Source organism: Podarcis gaigeae (genome assembly GCF_964106915.1).
Source record: "Podarcis gaigeae genome assembly, chromosome: 6".
In the NCBI taxonomy this organism is placed as follows: domain Eukaryota; kingdom Metazoa; phylum Chordata; class Lepidosauria; order Squamata; family Lacertidae; genus Podarcis; species Podarcis gaigeae.
In genome coordinates, this window is record NC_139682.1 from 96,648,669 (window position 1) to 96,670,612 (window position 21,944).

A 21,944-nucleotide genomic window follows, 5' to 3' on the forward strand; every position below is an offset into this window, starting at 1 on the left:
TCATAGTAGGCCACCTCAAGAGGTTTCATACTATCTCTGGTTTTCAGCAAGCAAGCCACCTGCCACACCTCCGCTGCCTCACTATCAGCTTGTGACTCGATCAAAATGGGACTTGTCTGTATGGTGACAGCTCTTGCTCTCTGGCTCTCTTGTTCCCTAGATTCCAGATATAGCCCAATTCCAAAAGGCAGATTTTGCAACGTTGTGCTGCCCTGACTGTTGAAGGCTAAATCTAGCCGCTTACTCTGCTGTAGCTGAACATCCCAACTCTACGCATCTTCCCTTGCTATTATGAGCCAGCCAACAAATTCTGAAGGTACAAATACAAAGATTTTGACAGGGAACTTTGGTAGATACCATGCCCTACTACTAAACAATCCCAGGAATCTATTCTGCAGAAGGCAGCTATTACATAGAAGCATAATGATAGGCCTTTCCCCTTCTCCAAACAGCTTGGAGCATGAGCTTTTGAGGCTCCGGAGAAAAAAGATGAAAGAATGGGATGCTACAGAGAGGTGAAGCCTGGGCAATGAGTGAAATATCCTCATAAGTAGAAACTTGGAGCATCAGACCAGCCAGCCAGAGGCTTCTGGGAAATCCAGAAACAGGAACCTCACTGTTTGGTCCCAGTAACCGGAATTAGGAGATAAGCTGTCCCTGAAGCTGGAAATCTAGCTGTCATGGCTAATGGCCACTTGTGGACTGCACCCTTGATGAATTTATCTAATCCCCTTTCGAAGTCATCTAAGCCAGTGGCCATCACCAAAGCATGTGGCACTGAATTTCATATGATAATTATCCATAGTAGGAAATAACGCTCTCTTTTGACTCTCTTGAGCTGATGTGCCATAGATTTCATTGCATACTTGTGAGTCCTAGCCTTATGAGGGATAGTGAGAAAAAAATATCATTCTCCACACTGTGAATAATTTTCTAAGCCTTTATCATGCCCTCCATTACTTGCCATTTTTTAATCTAAAGTGCCTCAAATGGCCACTTTGGCCAGTTCATTTTAGTTGCCCTCTGCTGCACTTTTTCCAGCTCTATGTTAACCCCTTTGAGATGGGAGAAACCAGGACTGTACACAGTATTAAAATTCTTCATGCGCTCTAAAATAGATAAATCGAGAGATTCTCAGAAGCTTTAGATCTGGAGTGTATAGGAGGAAACATTTCTATATTTCATATAGCATACAAAAAACCCTAAATTGAGGCAGTCTGTACTCCACACTGAAAAAGAACATTTAACCAGCACAAAGTGATCCAAATTCTGATTATTGTGTAAAATGTGCAAGCTGGGCAAATCTGCACAATTTTTCATATCTGGTTAATTACTTGGGGGGGTGCATTAGGACTGTCTCACAAACCACTGGAAACCTACCTCAGCGATTTTTCTGGCTTCTGAGATTTCAGCAAGCATTGTCCATACGCTTTCAAGTGTATAGACGTGGTAATAAAGACCATAAAACTTATTCCTATTTAAAATGAAAGCTGAGCTAAGGAAGCCAAATTCTACATCCAGTTATCATATTCTACTCTTTTTCTACACTCAGGCAGAATTGCATCTCTCTCTCTCTCTCTCTCTCTCTCTCTCTCACACACACACACACACACACACACACAGCCCCGGGCATAAAGTGCTGGCGCTCTTCCTAGCTGTGTGTGTGTTTGCCTATTGCCACCTCAAGTCTGTGTAGTCAGACTACATCTCAAGTTCCTCCTTCAGAGGAAAATAAAGAGTCGTTCCTCTTCCCATCGCAGACTAAACCCATTCATAAACCGGAACCTATGACATTACAAGATAAATAGCATCCCTTCCCCCAGTCTTTGCCAATCCAAAGTATAGCACCTTGAATGAGGTTGTGTGGTAGACCTGGTCAGATCCCATCTTTTTCCTTTCCTTTGGTGGCCGATAACGAAAGTCCCAACTCCGCTACTGAAAGAAATTGTGAGTCCAGATGAAGTGGCTTCAGTTCTATGTGTAAGTTTTTGAGGGCAGATGGGCTGGGACGGTCCAGAGTATTTAGGGCATGAAGGAAAGGCATCACTACAAAGTGGTTGCTTCTTGGAGCAGGCAATGGATTTCCTGGAAGGAGGGTCGGTTTTTGGTGTCTCGTCTCCAGCAGCTGAGCATTAGCTTATATACAGGATCAGGACAACAGGTAGGCTGTGGAAGGTAGGTCTTTAAATAGGAAAAAGAGAGAGAGAGAACAGATACTGAATAAAGGCAGATAAAACCCCTCTCAAAAAGGCACTAGAAGCCGGAGACTTCAGATTTCATTTGTGGCATGTAACAGCAGAGCTGGAATGTAGCTGAAAGTAATCTACTTCATTTACTAATGATTACTTATTAATCAGATCTGTAGCCCCAGTTCCTCCAAAGAATCCAGGATGGCTTACAAGTTGAGGCTGAGAGAAAGATTAATCAGAGGCTGACATAATTTTATGGCTCTGGGGGAATTTGAACTCAGGGCCAATCACTCTACCCAGTAGACCACATGAGAACTCTCGTTTTCCTTCTTCTAAGAAGAAGATGGCATGATCTGCAAGGCAAGGACCACTCAAGGCTTGGAGTCTTTCCAGACAGGGGTGAAAAATTGTCAACATGCCGTAGTGCAAATGGGAAATCAGGCCACCACCCCCACCCTGCCCGCTTGCCCTCCCCCCCACAGCTTGCCTGCCACCACCACCCCAACCACTGATTGCCTGAGCGTCCGCCCCCCTGCTGCAGAGGTCCAATATTACTTTATTTGCAATCCTTGTTTTGCTGGTTTCATTTAACATTCTAATTTTCTGAGATTGTTAATTTGGGGTTTTCATCAGCTGTATTTTCATCACAATTATAACAAATAAAGGCTTGACATATCTCGCTTTGCATGTCATGAGTCTATCTCATATATTAGTTTCACCTTTTAAGTTGAATTACTGAAATAAATGAACTTTTCCACACTATTCTAATTTTCTGAGCTTCACCTGTAACTCAAAAAGCAGTGCCCAAAAGCACTGCGATATGCAAAGAGTTGCTGAGAATTGTAACTCTGTGTGGGTTAAACTACAGTGCCCAGAATTTTTTGAGGGGAGAAATGTGCTTCAGATGTGCCTGGCTCCAATAGCCAGAGACAAGTTGAAGTCAAACATCATTTGGAAAATGACAGCTTTCCTGATTTATACTGTAAAGTAAAGGGACCCCTGACCGCAGATGACCTGGTACATTTCGTTTTTTCCTATTTCCTGTTGTTTCCATACCTGCCGTCCCTGATCCCTAAAGAACTCTCCTGTGTTCTCAATGACTTGTTCATCTGAGAGCTGAGAATATGGCTGCTCGCGGCAAAAGGTGAAAGTCTCCCAGAGTGTCACACCAAACGCCCACACGTCACTTGCTGTGGTGAACTTGCCCTGGGTGGATAAATGGGTGGGTGGGAGAGAAGGAGAAAGGAAGAAAGAAAGCACAGCATTTAGGAACATGCACTTACAAACATCCAGGGATGTACATCTCCCAAGAGCCCAAAGAGACTTCCAGGAGAAAAATATGTGGCAACAGCAGAAGACACTTTTCAGGCTATGGGGCAGTCTAGTTTGGTAGTCTAGTTCTCAGTCCCTCATTGGTGGAGAAGCACAGCTGGAATTGCAGGGCATGTTGAAAGAAGCTGTTATTTTCAGGCCTTTGCCAAATTTAGCTCTCCTTTCTGTGGTCACCATCAGGGAGTTTGCTATCAGAAGGAACCCTTGAAAGGTCAATTGCCTGTGATCAATCAGAGAAATAAAAGCATGATGGGGCAAAGGAATGTTTTAAAAATAGAGTGGCGATTCTAATTTGTATTCCTGCATGATGCTAACAAAGCCAACCATGGTATTAAACTGGATTCCACAAACTTGATTAAAAGTATAATTTTTAAAAAAACCTTAAGAATGTGCAATATTCACCTAGCCCATGACCCATTCTCCTCCTTTCCTCCCCATATATAAAAAGTCTTTGGCTTTTCGGTAGAGAAAGGATGAACCCAGGCTCCATGCAGTCACCAGCTCTAAGAGGAAGTGCAAGACGAGGCTTACCAAAAGGATGCTCTCCCAGGACATCCAGCGAATGGGGAGGACGGCCCGGCCCTGGATCCGGTAGTAGTCTCCGCTGTAGAGGTTCCGGCTCATGCCAAAGTCAGCGATCTTGATTGTGTAATTCTTCCCTACCAGGCAGTTGCGTGTAGCCAGATCACGGTGGACAAAATTCAGGGAGGACAGATACTTCATGCCAGAAGCAATCTGTGTGGCAATTAATTTCAGGTTGGCATAGCTGAAGGAAATAAGAAGCACCAGAGAAGGAATGGCTTGTGGCCAGCCTAGTGCCCAAACTGCAGAAAGCATGCTTCCTTCCTGTCTAGGCAGGGGAACAGCCACCCAGAGCTGTTTTCCAAAAGACAGAGGGTCAGACTGCACTGAGGGAGTTTTTAAATTGCAGGCTTGAGAAGGGTTGCATTTCAATCTTTCAAAGAGGCCGCCGAGGGAAGGTGATCCGGATGGGACTATGGTGCCATTTTTTAACCTTTTCACCCTTGCTGCCACCCAAAATATGTTGTTTATTTAAATGGAAAAACACGTAAACGTAATAGGCTGTATGATAACAATTGCAAAGTTATTTACTAGAAACTACTTCCTAAAAAATTAAATACAGTTTCCCATAGTGTCAAAATCAACATCATGACATAATATATTAAAATGTAGCTTATTCTGTTGACAACCAAGTCCAGTACGTACAAAATACAAATCCTATTTTGTCAATGCCATAATTCATTCATTTCTAATTTCTTCATCTTCTCTTGTATTTTTCCTGGATATTCCTGGATATTCCCCTGTTTCGCCCGAAGGGGCTTCATCAGCTATGCGTAGTTCTAAATCATACAAGCATAGACACTGCAATATAATAGGTACACAAATTAAAAATCCTTGTCTTGTCTGCCTGTGCCAGCATCTACCAGTGCCAGTTTCTTTTGTCTACCAACTTTATCATCGTCATTAGACACTTAGAAGATTATTTCATGTCCCTCTTCTAAGGAATACGTCAGACAGAAAAATACAAGAGAAGATGAAGAAATTGGAAATGAATGTATTATGGCACTGACAAAATAGGATTTGTATTTTGTACGTACTGGACTTGGTTGTCAACAGAATAAGCTACATTGTAATATATTATGTCATGATGTTGATTTTGACACTATGAGAAGCTGTATTTAATTTTTTAGGAAGTAGTTTCTAGTAAATAACTTTGCAATTGGTATCATACAGCCTATTATGTTTACGTGTTTTTTCAATTGGATTTGCGTAATATAGGCATTCTGGTGGTTTTGATTTTGAGCTTATTTAAATGGGGCAAATAGCAGCTTTGGGCCAGTGGGGGAAGTGGGGGTGGGGAATGCATGGGGCAAACTGCTAATCCAGCTGCTCTATGTTACAGCCTCTCTTGACTGGGGGCTCCCACAGCTGCTTTTTATAAGAGAAAAACGATGTGGGCAGCCTTAAACACGCTATTTAAAAACACATTTTGAAGTTGCATGTAGTTTGACCATCAGCTGGGGCAGCAAAAGCAAAGCCCTAATTAGGTGGGTAAATCTAGAGGGAGTTGGTTGGCCAGTCAAGCACGGGACGGAGAGGTTTTCTGCTTCTTCCACTGTTTTCCCCAGGAAAACCCTCTATTTACCGCTGAATTGCAACAAACATCAATCTGTAGCAAAATCATTTAATGCTTGTTCCAATTCAACCACAAATAGAGGGTTTCCCCAGGGGAAAGGGGCAGGACAAATGGAAGTGCTGGCGATCCCTAACATGCAGTTGTGAAGGCTACTTAATACATGGCTGAGTTTGCTTTGCAACAAGAAAAACTAGATGATGCTTTTCTTTTACACTGATCCCTATAATTCAGAGTCCCCGAGATAGTACAGTATCTCTCTTCCTACCCTTAGTTTTTCCATGTCTCTGCTACACCTTTCCTGCTCTTTTCCCGATAGATCTCAGCTTCCCACTTTATCATCCTCATCTGCCTGAAGGTCTCCTGCTCTCCAGAATAACTCTGCCTAATGCAGACAGTATGTCCTCCCATAACATGCTGGGTGCCCCCCCCCCCCTTCTTCAAGCTATTGCCTTAACAACCTCAGTCTTCATCCCCAACTAGCAAATCCTATGGATCCATCCCAGGATGCCACACTCTGAACCTGCAGGGTGCAGCAACCTTCTCGAAGCGAAGCAGGCCTGGTTCTGACCAGTGCCTGGAGAGGACACTGACTAGAAGACTCAGATATGCTGCTCTGAGTTCCATCACGGACAAAAGCCTGGACAGAAATGTGAAATGAGAGAAAGTACTTTTACCAAGCCCTTCCACTCTGCCGTTGATTTTGTTGTCTCCCCAGAGCAAAAAACGAGCTTGTAATATTATTTATACAGGAAGCATCTGGAGAGCAAACATAGTTCTGTGAACAGACAAGGCTGCAGGATGTGGTGGGATGAAATGGGTGGGAATCAAATATTTGCGGGGGCAGAAGAGGGATAATGAGAACCCCCTTTGCTCCAGGAAAGGCTGAGGGGCAAACGCCCAAGGACTGCACCTTGAGCCCTTTCGTGCAGCACAGTACAACATGCACACACACAAGCTCAGCGGCTTGTGGAGTCAGAACGTGGAACAGCTGCCACCTAAATGAGGCCTGCACACAGAGGAAGCAGTGCACAGCCCAGCACTCACACAGCCTTCATTAGCTACCTGACAGAAGGGGTGGAGCACTCCGACAAGCTCTGGGGCTCCTGGCGAGACAGGAATTGGTTGAGGTCGCCATTCTCCATGTACTCAGTGATCATGCAGAGGGGGTCGTCAGTGATGCACACGGCCAGCAGCCTGATGATGTTGGGGTCCTTCAACCGGGACATAATCTTTATCTCCTTGAGGAAGTCATTCCTTTCAGAAACAAAATTATTATAATTTTGTAAAATTGTGTGTCTTTGTTTTTCAGTTTCCATGGTTTTGTATGTATTGTGGTATTTTATGCATTGTCACTTGATGTTATTTTACTTGATTATAGTTTAGTAATCATTTATTATAATTGTTAAGAGTAAGTTTCTGATTATTATTTGCTGATAGTTTGAGAATTAATTTTATTTTGTACTGTTATATTCTAATGGATTATTGAATACAGCTTTATTTGGTAAAAGTTGTTTGTTTTAAAGTTACTATGTTTTTATTATGAATCCTTTGTATCCTATCAGATTGTTATAAGGTGTGTAATAATAATAATAATAATAATAATAATAATTATTTATACCTACAGCCCGCCCATCTGGTTGGGCTTCCCCAGCCACACTGGGCAGTTTCCAACAAGAGATTAAAAATACATTAAAACATCAGCATCTTTTTTGTATATTTTGTTGTTTTTCAGCTCGTAAACTGCCTTGTGTATAGTAATATATAAAGGCAGTATACATATTAAAAGTGAAATTAAATCCAGCATGGGGAACGGATGTGGCCCAGGGCCTGAAAGCCTTGAGCTGAAAATCCAAAAGGCCCTGGTTCAAATCATGCCTCGAGTCTAGCATGAACCTCTTAGGCCTCACTTCCTGCACTCTCTATAATATGCAGATACTAATACCAGCCTACCTCACAGCGTTATTTTAAGGATTACGGCAATAAAATGTATCTGAAGTGTTTTGAACATACTTTGTATTTCACCTAATGCTTTTGAACTGTAATTATAAATGGTTAAGAGCCTTTTGGTGCGTTTTACTCAAGATTCCTTTCTCAAGCAGGGCAGGAAACCTGCCTGCACCCAAGCTTCCCATAGGCATCTGGTGGGGCACCATGAGGACAGAATGCTGGACCAGATGGGCCTTTGTTCTAGTCCAGCAGGGCTCTGTTTATGTTATTCTGTTTATTTTTTGTCTGGTTGTGGGTAAAGGAGCTGCTGTAACTGATCTTAGGAATGCTACAGCTGTATTCCACCTCCCAAGCACCTGGCATTCTTGTTGGCATCAGCTCTCAGCATCTTCACAGCCAGGAGGACAGGTTGGCTAGTGTTCCCGTCCGGAATAAAATCCTTCTCCACAAACTGCTCCATCCCTCCTTCCACTTCACACAGGTGGACCTAGAAGGAAGGCAGCAAAGCAGAAATGGTTGGGCAAATAGCTCTCACAGAGAGAAGGGCTGGACTTAAAAAAAAAGCAAGATCATGAGAATGGCCTTCCCCTCCCCACTCAACTCTTCTCCCACCCCCACTTCCTCCTCTGCTTCTGGAGTAGAAATGAGTTCAAAGTGCTGTGCAGCCAATTTGAGAGTCAGTTTGCTTGTGAATTTCCTGTACAGACAGATGGTTGTTATCTTCTGGTTGTGTTATCACTCCACTGAAGTCCCCTTATCCATAATGGAAAGCTCCCCAGACACAACAGAGTTGCTGCCAAGGATATTAGAGAGAGGCAACATGACCAGACTGATATCAGCCTCAGGGCTGAGTGACCCATCAGATGAGCTTCTTCATATTTTGTATGAAATAAAACAATCTGGTGTTGTGAATTTGGGTGCCTGGATGACCATAAATGGATCTATGACTAGTTTTGCCTAAATTTGCTGGGGATCAGGAATTTAACAGATGAATACTGATGTTTTGCTTTATAGTTCTCTAGTATTGGCTTGTAATACCCATCAGGGTTTAGATAGCCTCCAATTAGTGTGAGGAGGCAGAGAAGTTTTTACTTTGAGTTTTTTTCCAGAACTGTAATCTTGTTGGTTTGTTGTAGCTTCCCAAACCTTGTGGTACCTAAAAAACTAACATACCGTATTTACTGAACAGTATTAATCATTTTGACGAATGATTTCTTACGTTTTCTGATATTTTGAATTACTATGACTTTATTGAATTGTACTAATCATTTTTATAAATTTGTTGTTTGCTTTATTTTATAATATTTATATTACTGTATTTGATAGTACAATGAGTGCAATGCTTGTTGTTTTAATGCTATTGTGATTATTGTGAGCCACTTGGAGCTCAGCATTTGTTGTTGAAAAGCAGAATAGAAATACCGAATCGATATTATAGCATAAGCTTTTGGTGGACCACAATCAACTTCATCAGATGGATGAATTGCAATTCTGCATTGGGGAGCCCATCTAGACATGGAGGGGGAAACAGAAGAATGAGTTCAGGGGAAATGAAATGTAAGGGTTTATCCACACTTACTTTTCCTCTGCTCTTAAAAGCTTCATCTCTAAGGGGCATCATTTTTGTTCTGGATCTTTCCCTGTGAAAGATCCAGATCTTTCCACGCTCAGACACAGAGCTTTTAAGTAAGGAGCTGTGTCTCGAAAGAACGAGGCAAAAGCTAAGTGTATGAGCAATAAGAAGGCCAGTGGCAATTACCTCAAACAGTGGTGGCCTAAAGACTACTTCTTGTCCTTTGTCGTTTGAGCAGGAACGTGCCATAAACATACAGTAAAACAAACTTTATTCTCAAGGCCTGGAGTCAGACAGAACAATAACAAATTCCTAGAGCCAGGCCACACTTCTGAGGGCTCATCCAGACCTCCTTTTGTGCTGCATGTCTAGTCATAGGTCCGTGCTTTAAAGCACCACGTTTAAGCACACTTTTCTTTTTTCACCCTGGCGCTCTCCCCGCGAAAACCCTCTCCTTACCGCTGAATCAGAGCAAACAGCAATCTGCAGAAAACCCAAATTGTGTTTGTTCCGATTCAGCATTAAAGAGCGCATTTTCCTGACAAAAGTGTCAAGGCAGGGGGGAAAGCGCTCAGATACGGGGCTTTAAACTGCAGACCTGTGCCTAGTAGGCACAGGGCAAAAGGTAAGGGCAGATGAGCCCTGAGCTGGCTCTCCAGGACTGAGCTCCTGGGTCATCACTGTTTCCCTTTAAGGTTCACAAGCCACGTTATCTCGTTGATAACGCACACATTAACTTTAACATATCCCTATGTTTCCAGTGGGGAGATAAGGACAGGGAACCACTTTTTATTGGACCAGTTTTTATAACCAATCAGTTAAGTTGGTTAATCAAGCAATGTAACAGCACTCCTAGAAACATGCAGCAGAAATATACAGAGATTTTCAGAAATGCAAAGAGATTTCTGAACACATATGTTGTGTCTCTCCCCTCACTCCCTACCCAAAAATATCTGCACAAGATCAAAGTTAAGGACCAACAGAGCTTGTCCAGCATGCTACGTAGCTCAGTTGGTAGAGCATGAAACTCTTAATCTCAGGTTTATGTGTTCAAGCCCCACGTTGGGCAAAAGATTCCTGCACTGCAGAGGGTTGGACTAGATGGCCCTTGTGATCCCTTCCAACTCTACAATTCTATGATTTTGTAGCTGGCATGACAGATAGAGGTATAATTTTAAAACCTTTCAAAAATCTGCAAAATTGTTTGACCTGAGATAACACTGGAGCAAAATAAATGTTTGAACACAAAGGGCAGCAGTGGTTCTGTCATACCACTTATCTTTTAAGAGAGCTGAAAGTGATATGATAGTGGCATTTTGGAACTCGATGAACACACGTATTGCTTCTGTCCCACGGTCACCTCTGCTCAAATAGGCTTTGGAGACACAACAAAAATGCAAAACCAATTGTTTATCAGAAAGGATAGTGAGATGAGCCTGTGCACTATAATAAACAATGCCTTGCCACATGAACAGTGATAGAAAAAACCCTCGAGTAACTTCATTTGTTCAGGTCTTTTAAAGAGTGATACTGTACTTACTTTTGTTTTATCTAATTGCTTCTATATTGTCATTCCTATGCATTGTAGTTTAAATTGGTTTATTATTATAGTAAAGGAGCCCCTGACCATTAGGTCCAGTCGTGGACGACTCTGGGGTTGCTGCGCTCATCTCGCTTTATTGGCCGAGGCAGCAGGTGTACAGCTTCCAGGTCATGTGGCCAGCATGACTAAGCCGCTTCTGACGAACCAGAGAAGCGCATAGAAACACCGTTTACCTTCCCGCTGAAGCGGTACCTATTTATCTACTTGCACTTTGATATGCTTTCGAACTGCTAGGTTGGCAGGAGCTGGGACTGAGCAACGGGAGCTCACCCCGTCGCTGGGATTTGAACCGCCGACCTTCTGATTGGCAAGTCCTAGGCTCTGTGGTTTAATCTACAGCGCCACCCGCGTCCCCCTTTATTATTATACACCCTGGTAATAAAATTTTCCTTGATAGGCAGGGTACATTTTTTAAAAAATTTGTAAATAAATAAAACCTGAACTTTCAGTGAAAATTGAAAGCCATCATTGGTGGTGATACTGTCACCATGTCCATGTATTGTCACTGCTGTGGTGAAAAGCAGAGTTTAATTTGCACTGGTATTTATGTTCAGATCCATAAGATAAATATAAGGTTCATGTTACAGATAGGTAGCCGTGTTGGTCTGCCATAGTCAAAACAAAAAAAATTCCTTCCAGTAGCACCTTAAAGACCAACTAAGTTAGTTCTTGGTATGAGCTTTCGTGTGCATGCACACGAAAAGAAGAAGGGTATCTGAAGAAGTGTGCATGCACACGAAAGCTCATACCAAGAACTAACTTAGTTGGTCTTTAAGGTGCTAGTGGAAGGAATTTTTTTATAAAGTTCATGTCTTCCTTCAGAGAATCCTGGGAATTGTTTGCTGGAAGCTGTGGCTATTAAAATAAAAGCTGTCATCATCATCATCATCATCATCATCATCATCATCATCATTATTATTAATGATAGCTTCCATGGCAGGCTACAATAAGTAAAATACAATATTAAAAGCAGTTTAAAAACTCCACAATCACAAAAATAAGGTGGGTCACATGAGCCTGTGATTTTGTATTTTATTTTATTGGGCTGTTGATCATAGTGGACACCTGACAGAGCAGCATATACAGTGAAGCAGTTATCAGTTTCTACTATTATGCATAAAGGTAAACGTAAAGGGACCCCTGACCATTCAGTGCCATTGTGGCCGACTCTGGGGTTGCGGCGCTCATCTCGCTTTATTTGCTGAGGGAGCCGGTGTACAGCTTCCGGGTCATGTGGCCAGCAGGACTAAGCCACCTCTGGCGAACCAGAGCAGCGCACGGAAACACCGTTTACCTTCCCGCTGGAGCGGTACCTATTTATCTACCTGCACTTTGACGTGCTTTCAAACTGCTAGGTTGGCAGGAGCAGGGACCAAGCAACGGGAGCTCACCCCATCACGGGGATTCGAACCGCCGACCTTCTGATCAGCAAGTCCTAGGCTCTGTGGTTTAACCCACAGCGCCACCCGCGTCCCAAGCCACCCACATCCCCTATTATGCATAATTCTCCTCCAAATTAACACCCTCCATTCATTTCCAGAAGGTCAGCAGTGACAGACGAGCAGAGCATTGCCAAAGTACAGTGGTACTTCAACAGACATTGACCTAGTAGCACAATGGAAAGTCGCAGAAAAATATATCACCAAGGACAAGTGCTCCACAATCAGGAGTATAGACAAGCAGACAAATATAGGCATAGTCTTTTTCTTTACAATCACTTGTGTATTTGATAGAAGTAACACCAACTCGTAAATCAGGAACCAGACACTGTTCCGGTAAATTCAGCATTTCTTCCCTTAATCACTGAGCTGTACAATGAAGTCTAAGCAGTAAACAAGCAATAGCTTAGAAAACTGGACAAATCTGTCCCTGTATTAATATTGCCCAACCCAGAGACCAGTTCATCCGGCTGAGAAGCAGGATTGGCTTGGGGTGAAGCAACAATCTCTTCTCTGTTTACATATTCCAAGTGTTATAGGAATTCAAAGGTACCATAAATAAAATGAATATTCATAAGTGCCCAAGGTAAGCACACATACATAAGTACATAAACCACATGTTTATGTAGTTATGATGTTAGTGGGTGTACTAACGCCAGACACACGTGTGCATGGGGTGTGCGTGGCCCAGGGCACCCACAGTCCCAGGGCCAAGACGGTGGGTCTGGAGGGACTTCTCCTTTACTGATGAGCAACACAGAAAGTTTCATAGCCCCACCCCATGGACAAAACAAAAATTGCTGTTATTATTAGACACCCATTATTAGCCGATTCAATGTCCAGTAGGATGATATCACCTGTCCCAATGAATTAAGATCCTTACCAGGCACGGCAAGTTGGGCCCAACATTGGGGGGGCACCTGTTGTGCGGAAGGTACTCTGGCAATTGCCGTGCATGGTGGGCAGACACTCACCCATCAGGGGGGGCACAGAGGGTGGAAAGCACCCTCTTTACCTCCCACCCCAACCTCACCCAGGAGCAGCGGGGGGGGCAGCCCCCTCCCCTCAATACTGGGGGGGCTCAGCCCCCTGTTTCAAAATATTGAGGGGGTTGAAGCACCTTCTGTCCCCTATAACTGGCACCCCTGATCAGAACATCTTGGCATTCCTATCCCAGCCCATAGTTTATCCAACTCCTTTTTCTTTTCTGCTCATGGCCTTCTTGCCTTAGTGCTCAGTCCAGCTGAGTCTTTCTCTTGTCTCCATGACCAGACCATGCCAAGCTTTTATCACCCGTCTCCTGCTCCTGCAATCCTTGTTGGAAGGTACACATATTGTAAGGAGCAAGCCGTGAACTCACCTCTCCAAACTGGCCTTCTCCCAGCTTCTCCTTGAAAGTCAGCAGCTTTCGAGGAAACTCGGCCACAGCCACATCTTTGCCGGATAGCAAATCCATGGTGATTGCAGGGACAGAGTAGGTGTTGCTGCCTGTCACCCCCTGCAGGTTCACAATGTCTGCCTCTGCATAGTGGGGAACCCCTTCAGCTGCACCGGGCTGGGCTGGCTTGGCAGACGCACTGCAACCTGGGAAGGGAAGAAAATAGAGGAGAGGGTCTCAGCCAAATATACTTTGGGGTCTTTGGCTGCAATCCTCAAGGGCCACCTCTGTGCATATGACCCGAACCCTGCTATCATCACCCGAGGCCCTTCTTCATGTGCCATGCTCCATGAGAAGTCCAGAAGGTTGGCAGCACAAGAATGGGGCCTTTTCTGTGGTGGTTCCCCATTTGTGAATGGCTCTCTCCAGAGAGACTCACCTGGCGCCTTCACTACATGTCTTTAGGTGCCAGGAAAAAAGGTTCCTCTATAACCAGACCTTTGACTAAACAATTTAATGGCCTTTTAAATGACTTTGTGGGAGGGGATTATTGGTTTTTGTGGCTGTTAAGTATTTTGCGTTTTCACTTTGTATTTTTGTGCTGTAAACCACCCTCGGATCTTCAGTTGAAGGATGGTATATAAAGTGCTGAATCAATAAAATGAACTTTGGACAACATTAAACTTTTTTTTTTTATTATAGCAAGATACCAGTAATTTATGCAGTGTCTTTCTGGATATGTTTATTATGCCATAGCTCCTATGTTGGGGAAGTTTTTTTTCTTTCTTTTTCTTCTGTTTGTATTCTGTTGCTTACTCTTCACATAAATAAAAATATTTATAAATACTGTATATAAAAATGTTGAATGCTGCAACTTATGGATACTAAGAACTTTATTCTTTATTTTATGTAAGTTCTTCTGTTTCTGTTATTCATACAGTAAGGAGATTTGTGCAGGCACCACAGGCTCCAGGTTGCCCCCCAAACTGAAGGGCACTGGCGCGCACATGCACCTCGCAATGCTGTGCAGGGCAGGGCAGCCTTCCTCTAGGGAGACGCTACACAGAAGCGCCAACCGAGGGAGTGAGAGAGGAAGGCGGGAAGGCAGGCGGTCAGGGTCAGAAATATTGAGGGGACTGGGCCCGGCTGCAAGTTGTTGGCAGGGGTGACCCAAGACCAGGCCCGATTGTGTATTTGGAGTTTGCCAAGAGGAAGACCGCCTGCTGCCATTAAGTTATCTTTGGATGCCAAATTAAGGATTTTCTCAGTTTCTCATTTTGCCAGTCTTAAGTTCAGTTCTCCACATTTGCACATCAGTTGTTGTTTTTTAAGTGCTCATGAAAATTCACCCGTGTGTGAATTTCTCCTAATAAACTTTTGTACGCAATTCTGCATAATTTACACATTTTTGCAGGGTAGCGCTTCCTAATATAATGTGGTTTTATATATATTTTTTGGAAATATGTGTTTTTAGACACAGTTTACCACAATACATGTGTTTTTGTATGCATTACGTGACAGAAGACCTACATTGCAAAATTCAGAGAATTCATACAATTCATTTTAACTGAATATGGCTGTTGATTTATAATTTAATAACTCTTTTATCTATATATTCTATGATAAGGCTGCTATTTTATGTTTTAAAATAAATTTGTGCTTTTAGAAGCATAACAAAATGACCTTATGATGGCTTTTTGGGGACTGAAAGGCAGTATAAAAGTACCTAAGTAAATAATTCAATCTCATTCACCCCCTTAACTTTGAAAAAAATAAAGGAACGTTGAAGCTGGGACAGGGGGGTCTCTAGCCCAGGGATCAAGAGAGTGCCCCGTTGCTCTGACCTGACTCTTGCTCCCCTGGGGTGAATTCAGGTAACTTGCGGATGAGCCGAGAAGGCTCCTGGTAGTCTGCAGCCAGTGGGAATATGCGGTCGTAAGTGGAGTTTGATTCTCGCTCACTGGATGATGTGGAGCGGTTATGGTTGAACATGCTGGACTCACTGGGCAGAGAGAGGCTGACAGTCATTTCGTCGTCCAGCATCCGGCGAGAGGCCTGGAAGCAAGTCAAGGTTTCATCTTTACTGTACAACAGGCAGAACAGGGAGAGACTGGCTTTATGAGCTGATATTAATATCCCTGTTCAATCATATTCATTGGTGCAAGCGCATGCAAGGTTTTAAGACGTACAGAGCTTTTCCTTGGGCCAGACTTACATGCTATTAAGTTAAGAAGCGTAGAACGAGGGAGGGAGAAAGAGATGGGGATTTCACCCCCTGTGAGTAGGAAACAGCTTAAGGGCACAAGTAGGCTTCCTCAACAGACAGATATTCAGTTATGAAAGGACCTTGAATGGGTTGCTTCAAATCTTGATACTAAACTCACATTTCCTACACATTTCTGTGCTTACTTGCATGTGCCATGCTTTATCCTGAGGAAGTAACTTACTCACTTTGGCAGTTAAGTTTCTAATGCAGACTGTATCTGTCTGCAGGCTTACCTTTTCCAACATCTTCTGCCAAAACTGTCTCCAGAGTATGATTACAATGATGGCCACCAGGATGAAAATGATGGCCACGAGGCAGCCAATCAAGATGCGAGTATTACTGTCATCCACTTTGAGGGTTGGATCTGTCAGAATACAACCATAAAATGTGAGCTTTGGGTGAATTTATGAAAACTAAAAAGACTTTCATATGGCATATTGCAAGCTGCCATCTTTTGCCCTAGGTTTCATACCTCCCCACTCCGCCAGAATTATTCTCTGTGTCTTTTCAAATACTGCCTCTATTCACACTGAGAACAGCAGCCTGAATAACTAAGAGTGCAATTCCAGCCCCTTCCAGTATTGAGGGCCACTGGTCTTCATTATGATGGGAAGTCCAGCTGCCATCAAGAGGGTGGAAAGCTACGGCTGTCCCTTCTGGTAGAAAGGAAAAAGGACTGAAATAAGGTATTTCAGGGAAGGCTGCCACTGGCCTTGGATCTATCAAATCTTCCATTCTTGGACAAGGTGATTGAGCAGGTGGTCGCTGAACAATTCCAGGCATATCTGGAGGTTGCGGGCCATTTGGTTCCCTTCCAGTCATAATTCAGGCCCCTTCATGAGCCTGAAACTGCCTTGGTCTCGTGGTCCCTAGCTCTGGCAGGCTAGGTGAAAGCTGTTTCCTGGTTCTGCTGGATCTTGCAGCAGCTTTTGATACTATTGACCATGGTATCCTCTTGGCTGGGAAGGAGGTTGGGAGCTGGGGGCACTGCTATACAGTGGTACCACTCCTTTCTTCTGGGCCGTGTCCAGAAAGTGGTGTTGGGAGATGAGTGTTCAGACCCCTGGGCTCTCACTTGTGGAGCACCTCAGGGCTCTGTCCTCTCCCCCATGTTTTTCAACATCTATATGAAGCTGCTGGGAGAGACCCTCAGGGGGTTTGGGCTGGGTGTTCACCAGTATGCGGATGATACCCAGCTCTGCCTCTCCTTTAAATTGGAACCGGTGAAGACAGTGAAGGTCCTGTGTGAGTGTCTGGAGGCAGTTGGAGGATGCATTGTGGCTAACTGATTGAGGTTGAACCCTAACAAGAAAGAAGTACTGTCTCTGGGGGACAGAGGATGGGCAGGTGGGGGGGGGGATTCCCTGGTCCTGAACTGAGTAACTATGCTCCTAAAGGACCAGTTGTGCAGCCTGGGTGTCATTTTGGACTCAGGTTAATTCTGTGACCAGGGCAGCTATCTACCAGCTCCAACTGATACACCAGCTGAGACCCTACCTGCCTGCAGACTGTCTTGCCAGAGTGGTGCATGCTCTAGTTATCTCTCAATCGGATTACTGCAATGCACTCTATGTGGGGCTACCTTTGAAGGTGACTTGGAAACTACAACTAATCCAGAATGTGGCAGCTAGACTGGTGACTGGGAGCAGCCACTGGGACCATATAACACTGGTCCTGAAAGACCTACATTGGCTCCTAGTATGTTCTGAGCACAATTAAAAGTGTTGATGCTGACACATAAAGTCCTAAACAGCCGTGGCCCTGTATACCTGAAGAAGCATCTCCACCTCCATCATGCAGTTCAGACACTGAGATCTAGGACTGAGGATCTTCTAAGAACCAGGCAGAGGGCCTTCTTGGTACTGGCACCCACCCTGTAGAACTCCCTCCCATCAGATGTCAAGGAGATGATTAACTATATAAACTTTTCAGTGTATCTGAAGAAGTGTGCATGCACACGAAAGCTCATACCAAGAACTAACTTAGTTGGTCTTTAAGGTGCTACTGGAAGGAAAAAAAAAAATGTTTTGACTATGGCAGACCAACACGGCTACCTATCTGTATATAAACTTTAGAAAACACTAGAAGGCAGCTCTGTATAGGGAAGCTTTTTAATTTTTTTAAAAAAATGTTTTTATATATATTGGAAGCCACCCAGAGTAACTGGTGCCACCCAGTCAGATTGGCTGGGTACAAATAAATCATCGTTGTCATCATCTAATGGTGAAGGGTTTCCCAAGTGGTCCTATCTTTGGGTCCCTCAGCTATGACATCTTGGAGCAGGAGTAGCAAAATGAAAGTAAGGGCCTCACCCTCACCCCCACCCCTCCACCACAGTGCAAACCTGCTACTCTGCATCTCCCTGGTGCCAAGTTAGCATTGTTCCACAACTAGCTCATCCACAACATTCCAGGTAGATCACTTTACGGTCCACATTCTAAACTAGCGTCACACATACCATAAGTAGTAGGAGTCACTGAAGAATCAGGAAGGGCTCCAGAATTATTGTACATGGCTGCATCTAATAAAGAAAAAGGGGGGGAGGAATCCAGACTTAAACAGCAGAACCAGCAGACACAGTGGTTGTTTGAAACTTTCATTTTTAAATGTGGAAAATCAGATTATAGGTGCTTTTCAAGACACTGAGCTGGTTTCACTTATCTCACCTTGGCTTAATGAAGAAAGATGTGAAAGCCCCTGATGGCTGTGCACACAGCCTCTTTGCTCCTCTAGTCACACAAACAGTGATCAAAACATTAGGTTTGGTTATGGAAAAGGCGGTTTCCCTGGGCCAACCAGCTAAACTCCTGTCAGTGGCCCATCCACACTTTCGTCTGACCTGTGATTCCTACTGATCTACTATCACGGGTTCAATAGGGTTTTTGTCCCACCACTTTCCCCAGGAAAACCCACTGGTTACTGTTGAACTGGAGCAAATGCCAGTCTGCAGAAAACCTGAATAAAAATCTGTCCCTCTTCTGAACCAGTCCTAATATAGCTCCTGAATCAGATTTCATGTGCTTCATGTGTTGGGGAGAGTCTCCTCCCCCCCTTCCTTCTTTCCCCACCTAGCCCTGCAGGGTAATTTTTCCCGTTGTCTCTTCAGCTTTGAGAAGCACTTCCGGTTTTCTCACCATGTTTTATTTATTTATTTTACTTTCCCCTGTTTACTGCTCATGTGAAACTTGTGATAAAATGATATTTAGTGGAAGGGTCCCCACTTCTTTTGTATGTCAAATGACTGTCTGATTATCCAGCTTTCTGAGCCTCTGGTTCCCTGATTATCTGGTTCCCTGATTATCTGACTGCGGTAGGTGGGCAGAGCTGAATTGGGGAGAACACAAGAAGCAGACTATTGATTATAGGGCTAAAGAACAGGAAAACATGGGATTTCAGGGATAAAATCTGAGGCAAGAATCACAAGTGGAGACACCCAGCCCTGGACCCAATTGAAAACAGGGCAAGAAGACATGGGAGGGAAAGTGTGAGAGGGACAAGAGGACAGGCCTCAGAGACTGAGCAAAGTTTAGACCAGGCTCAGGGGTGCCAACTTGAATAAAATATGGGGGAGGGGGAAAGTAAGCCCTGCCCCACATAATTGATCACAATATGCGGCACATGCGCACCATTTGAATGGCAAAGCCCATCAACTTGGGGGGTGGTCCCCTCAAATGTGGGGGGTCTGAAGGGACCTCAGCCTCTAGGAGTTCGCTCTGTGACCAGGCTCTTATGGGAAGAAGGTAGATACCCTGAGGTCCCAGGCTGCTTAGGGCTTTTTAAAGGTCTAAACTACAGGGGGCCCTTTTCAGCCCAGCAGCCATATTCCCTCAGTTGCATACCGGGAGCGGCATACCAGTGGCAGGCACAGCCAAAGGCAACAACATGAGCAGAGATGTGACTTTCGCTTGGCTGGAGAGGGGTGTGGGTGGGTGTAGAAACCTCCAAATTTTGTATGGCTTGAACCCAACTTACCACACAAAGGAAAGGAAGAGATTATCACAATTCAGGGACGGACACATTCTGGCCATGCAAAAACACACCAGGTGAGGTGGGACAGAGCAAGGCCAATAAAGGCTGTAGCCTAGGAAGATGCCCAAGGGACAGGCAGTGATACCTGGAGGCTCGCACACAGTTTGAACTGAGTCTAGAAACTAGCTGGCCACCCATGGTACAATCAGCTGTGTCTGCCCAGTTCCTGATAACAATCTGGCAACAGCAGTTTCTGGACTCCAAGGGCAATCCCATGTAAAGTGAATTAAAGTAGTCCAACCTGGCAGTAACAAGAACAGGAATAAGCATGTCTAAGTCTGACTTCTCCAGGAAAGGCCACTGTTTATAAATTAGTAAAAGGAACTCCTAACTGACTTTCTGGTCTATCAACTGCATCCTTCCCTGGGAAAAATAGACCTGGCCTTAGTCACATCTATGTGCAATGAAGTGTATGCACCAATGCACACTTTAGACATTAGAGCAAATGCCTACATGGCTTATGAGGCAGGAGTGGCTAGGGCACAATCCTGTTCACTGAACCAATTTTGCTGCATGTACAGAACAGGTCTTCTGTGTTGTACAGGTCCACATATCTTGTATATCATTATGACAAATACAGTTCATCAGCCTATGCTGTGTCCAGACATATGAGAAAATTAAACCTACTTTCGTAGCACATCAGGCCTAGCGATGAACAAGGATTCCTGGCTCCCTCCCAAAATATCTCTCACTTACTAGGATACACATAAACACACACAGTTCCATCACCCATCCCTGTGTCATACCTGACTGGAAGGTGATCTCACTGAACATCATCCAGGTGTCCGCAAAGTAGAACTGGCATTTGATGGCACTAGCCATGTGATGGAGAAGGGGCACTGTGACGAAGCGGGCGCTGGGGTTCACATCATCTAGCACCAGCACTGAGGAGATGGCATTAGGCTCCCACTCATTTGCATCAGAGCGAAAGTGGCACTGCACCTCCTTGAAAATCTTCACTCCCTTGGCAAACATATTGTTGCAGTGAACCTGTGTAATGGAGACATGAGAGGGGTGAGCAGGAGGTGACGTGATCCCACCCAGAGACTATGAGATGCTCCAACTAAGGTTGCCACATTTTTTGAAAGCCCTGCTACATTAAACAGTAGAGTGAAACATAGAAAACTAACAGGGGAAGCAATCAAGTGTTATATAAATGTTATGAAATAAATAAGTAATAATACTCTCCCACTGTAACTGCATGCAAGGCAGCCACATTAAGCTTTTGCTCCTATGCACATATATTTGGGAGTAAGCTTCATTGAGCTCAGTGCAGCTTCCCTTTGAGTAATCAAGCTATAAGATGCCTCCTTCAGCAATTAATTGGTTGTGCTTTTACAAATTGTGTTCTGGGCTCTTGTCCTGACACCATTGGCTGCCAGATCTTAGTGTATGGCAAAATTTTAGAATTTTAGCCTTCTTAGGGTCTCTGGGGAAGCAGCAGAATTTCAGGACTGAGGTCCAGAAGCACAGTGTGTGCGCGCGCACATACTATTTTCTTCTTGACTGTTTTGCCACTTGTTCCACCCATTCTATCCATCAGGTTGCACCCTTGAGGTGCTAGGCAAAGCCAGGCTCTTCTCTCCTGATTTCTCCTGCACAGGCCCCTCGGGAATGAATGGGATGCAGCTTGAAACCGTTGCTCTTAATCGACCCAAGCTCTCATCAATTTCAGTAGAATAAGGTTTCAGTGGATTGTGTCCCATACCAGTTAGTAGAAGGGAAAGATAAGATTTGAATTTTCTGCACAAGGCACAAAATATAACACCTGTTTATCCTTTGCCAGTGCCACTCTTATACACATCAACTCTCCCAGAAAAAAAAGAGGGCATCCTGATTTTTCTCGTGAGAGGACAGCAGCCCAAATGGCCACTGTGAGCTCACATTATTTCAGTACACTCTCACCGTGAAAAAGTGCTTTTTTTCAGGGCAGAAATATTGTGCAGCGCCCCAAAACACATGTTTTGGGGCACCATGCCCCCAACAAGTGCTGGGGGGGGGCTGAGAACTTGTATGGGTAACATGACCTG

General features: G+C 44.2%; 1 protein-coding gene across 2 annotated transcripts in view; it reads right to left on the bottom strand.

Moving 5' to 3' along the window:
- Positions 1-344: 344 nt before the first annotated feature.
- Positions 345-21,944, bottom strand: part of DDR2 (discoidin domain receptor tyrosine kinase 2) — a 63,060-nt gene continuing 41,460 nt past the window's right edge. The window contains exons 8-18 of one of the 2 annotated variants that reach the window (XR_014565541.1): positions 20,661-20,904; positions 18,344-18,406; positions 16,119-16,249; positions 15,464-15,674; positions 13,602-13,825; positions 7,983-8,113; positions 6,742-6,933; positions 4,053-4,287; positions 3,246-3,395; positions 1,602-2,181; positions 345-1,564 (exon numbers count right to left, since the gene is read on the bottom strand). Coding sequence is in view for 1 of the 2 variants with exons in the window: in XM_083743832.1 (XP_083599958.1) it covers positions 2,047-2,181; positions 3,246-3,395; positions 4,053-4,287; positions 6,742-6,933; positions 7,983-8,113; positions 13,602-13,825; positions 15,464-15,674; positions 16,119-16,249; positions 18,344-18,406; positions 20,661-20,904 (1,716 nt within the window). In the remaining variant the exon portion in view is untranslated. Of the gene's footprint in view, positions 2,182-3,245; positions 3,396-4,052; positions 4,288-6,741; positions 6,934-7,982; positions 8,114-13,601; positions 13,826-15,463; positions 15,675-16,118; positions 16,250-18,343; positions 18,407-20,660; positions 20,905-21,944 lie in introns of both variants that reach the window. The other variant, XM_083743832.1, reaches the window with a different exon arrangement.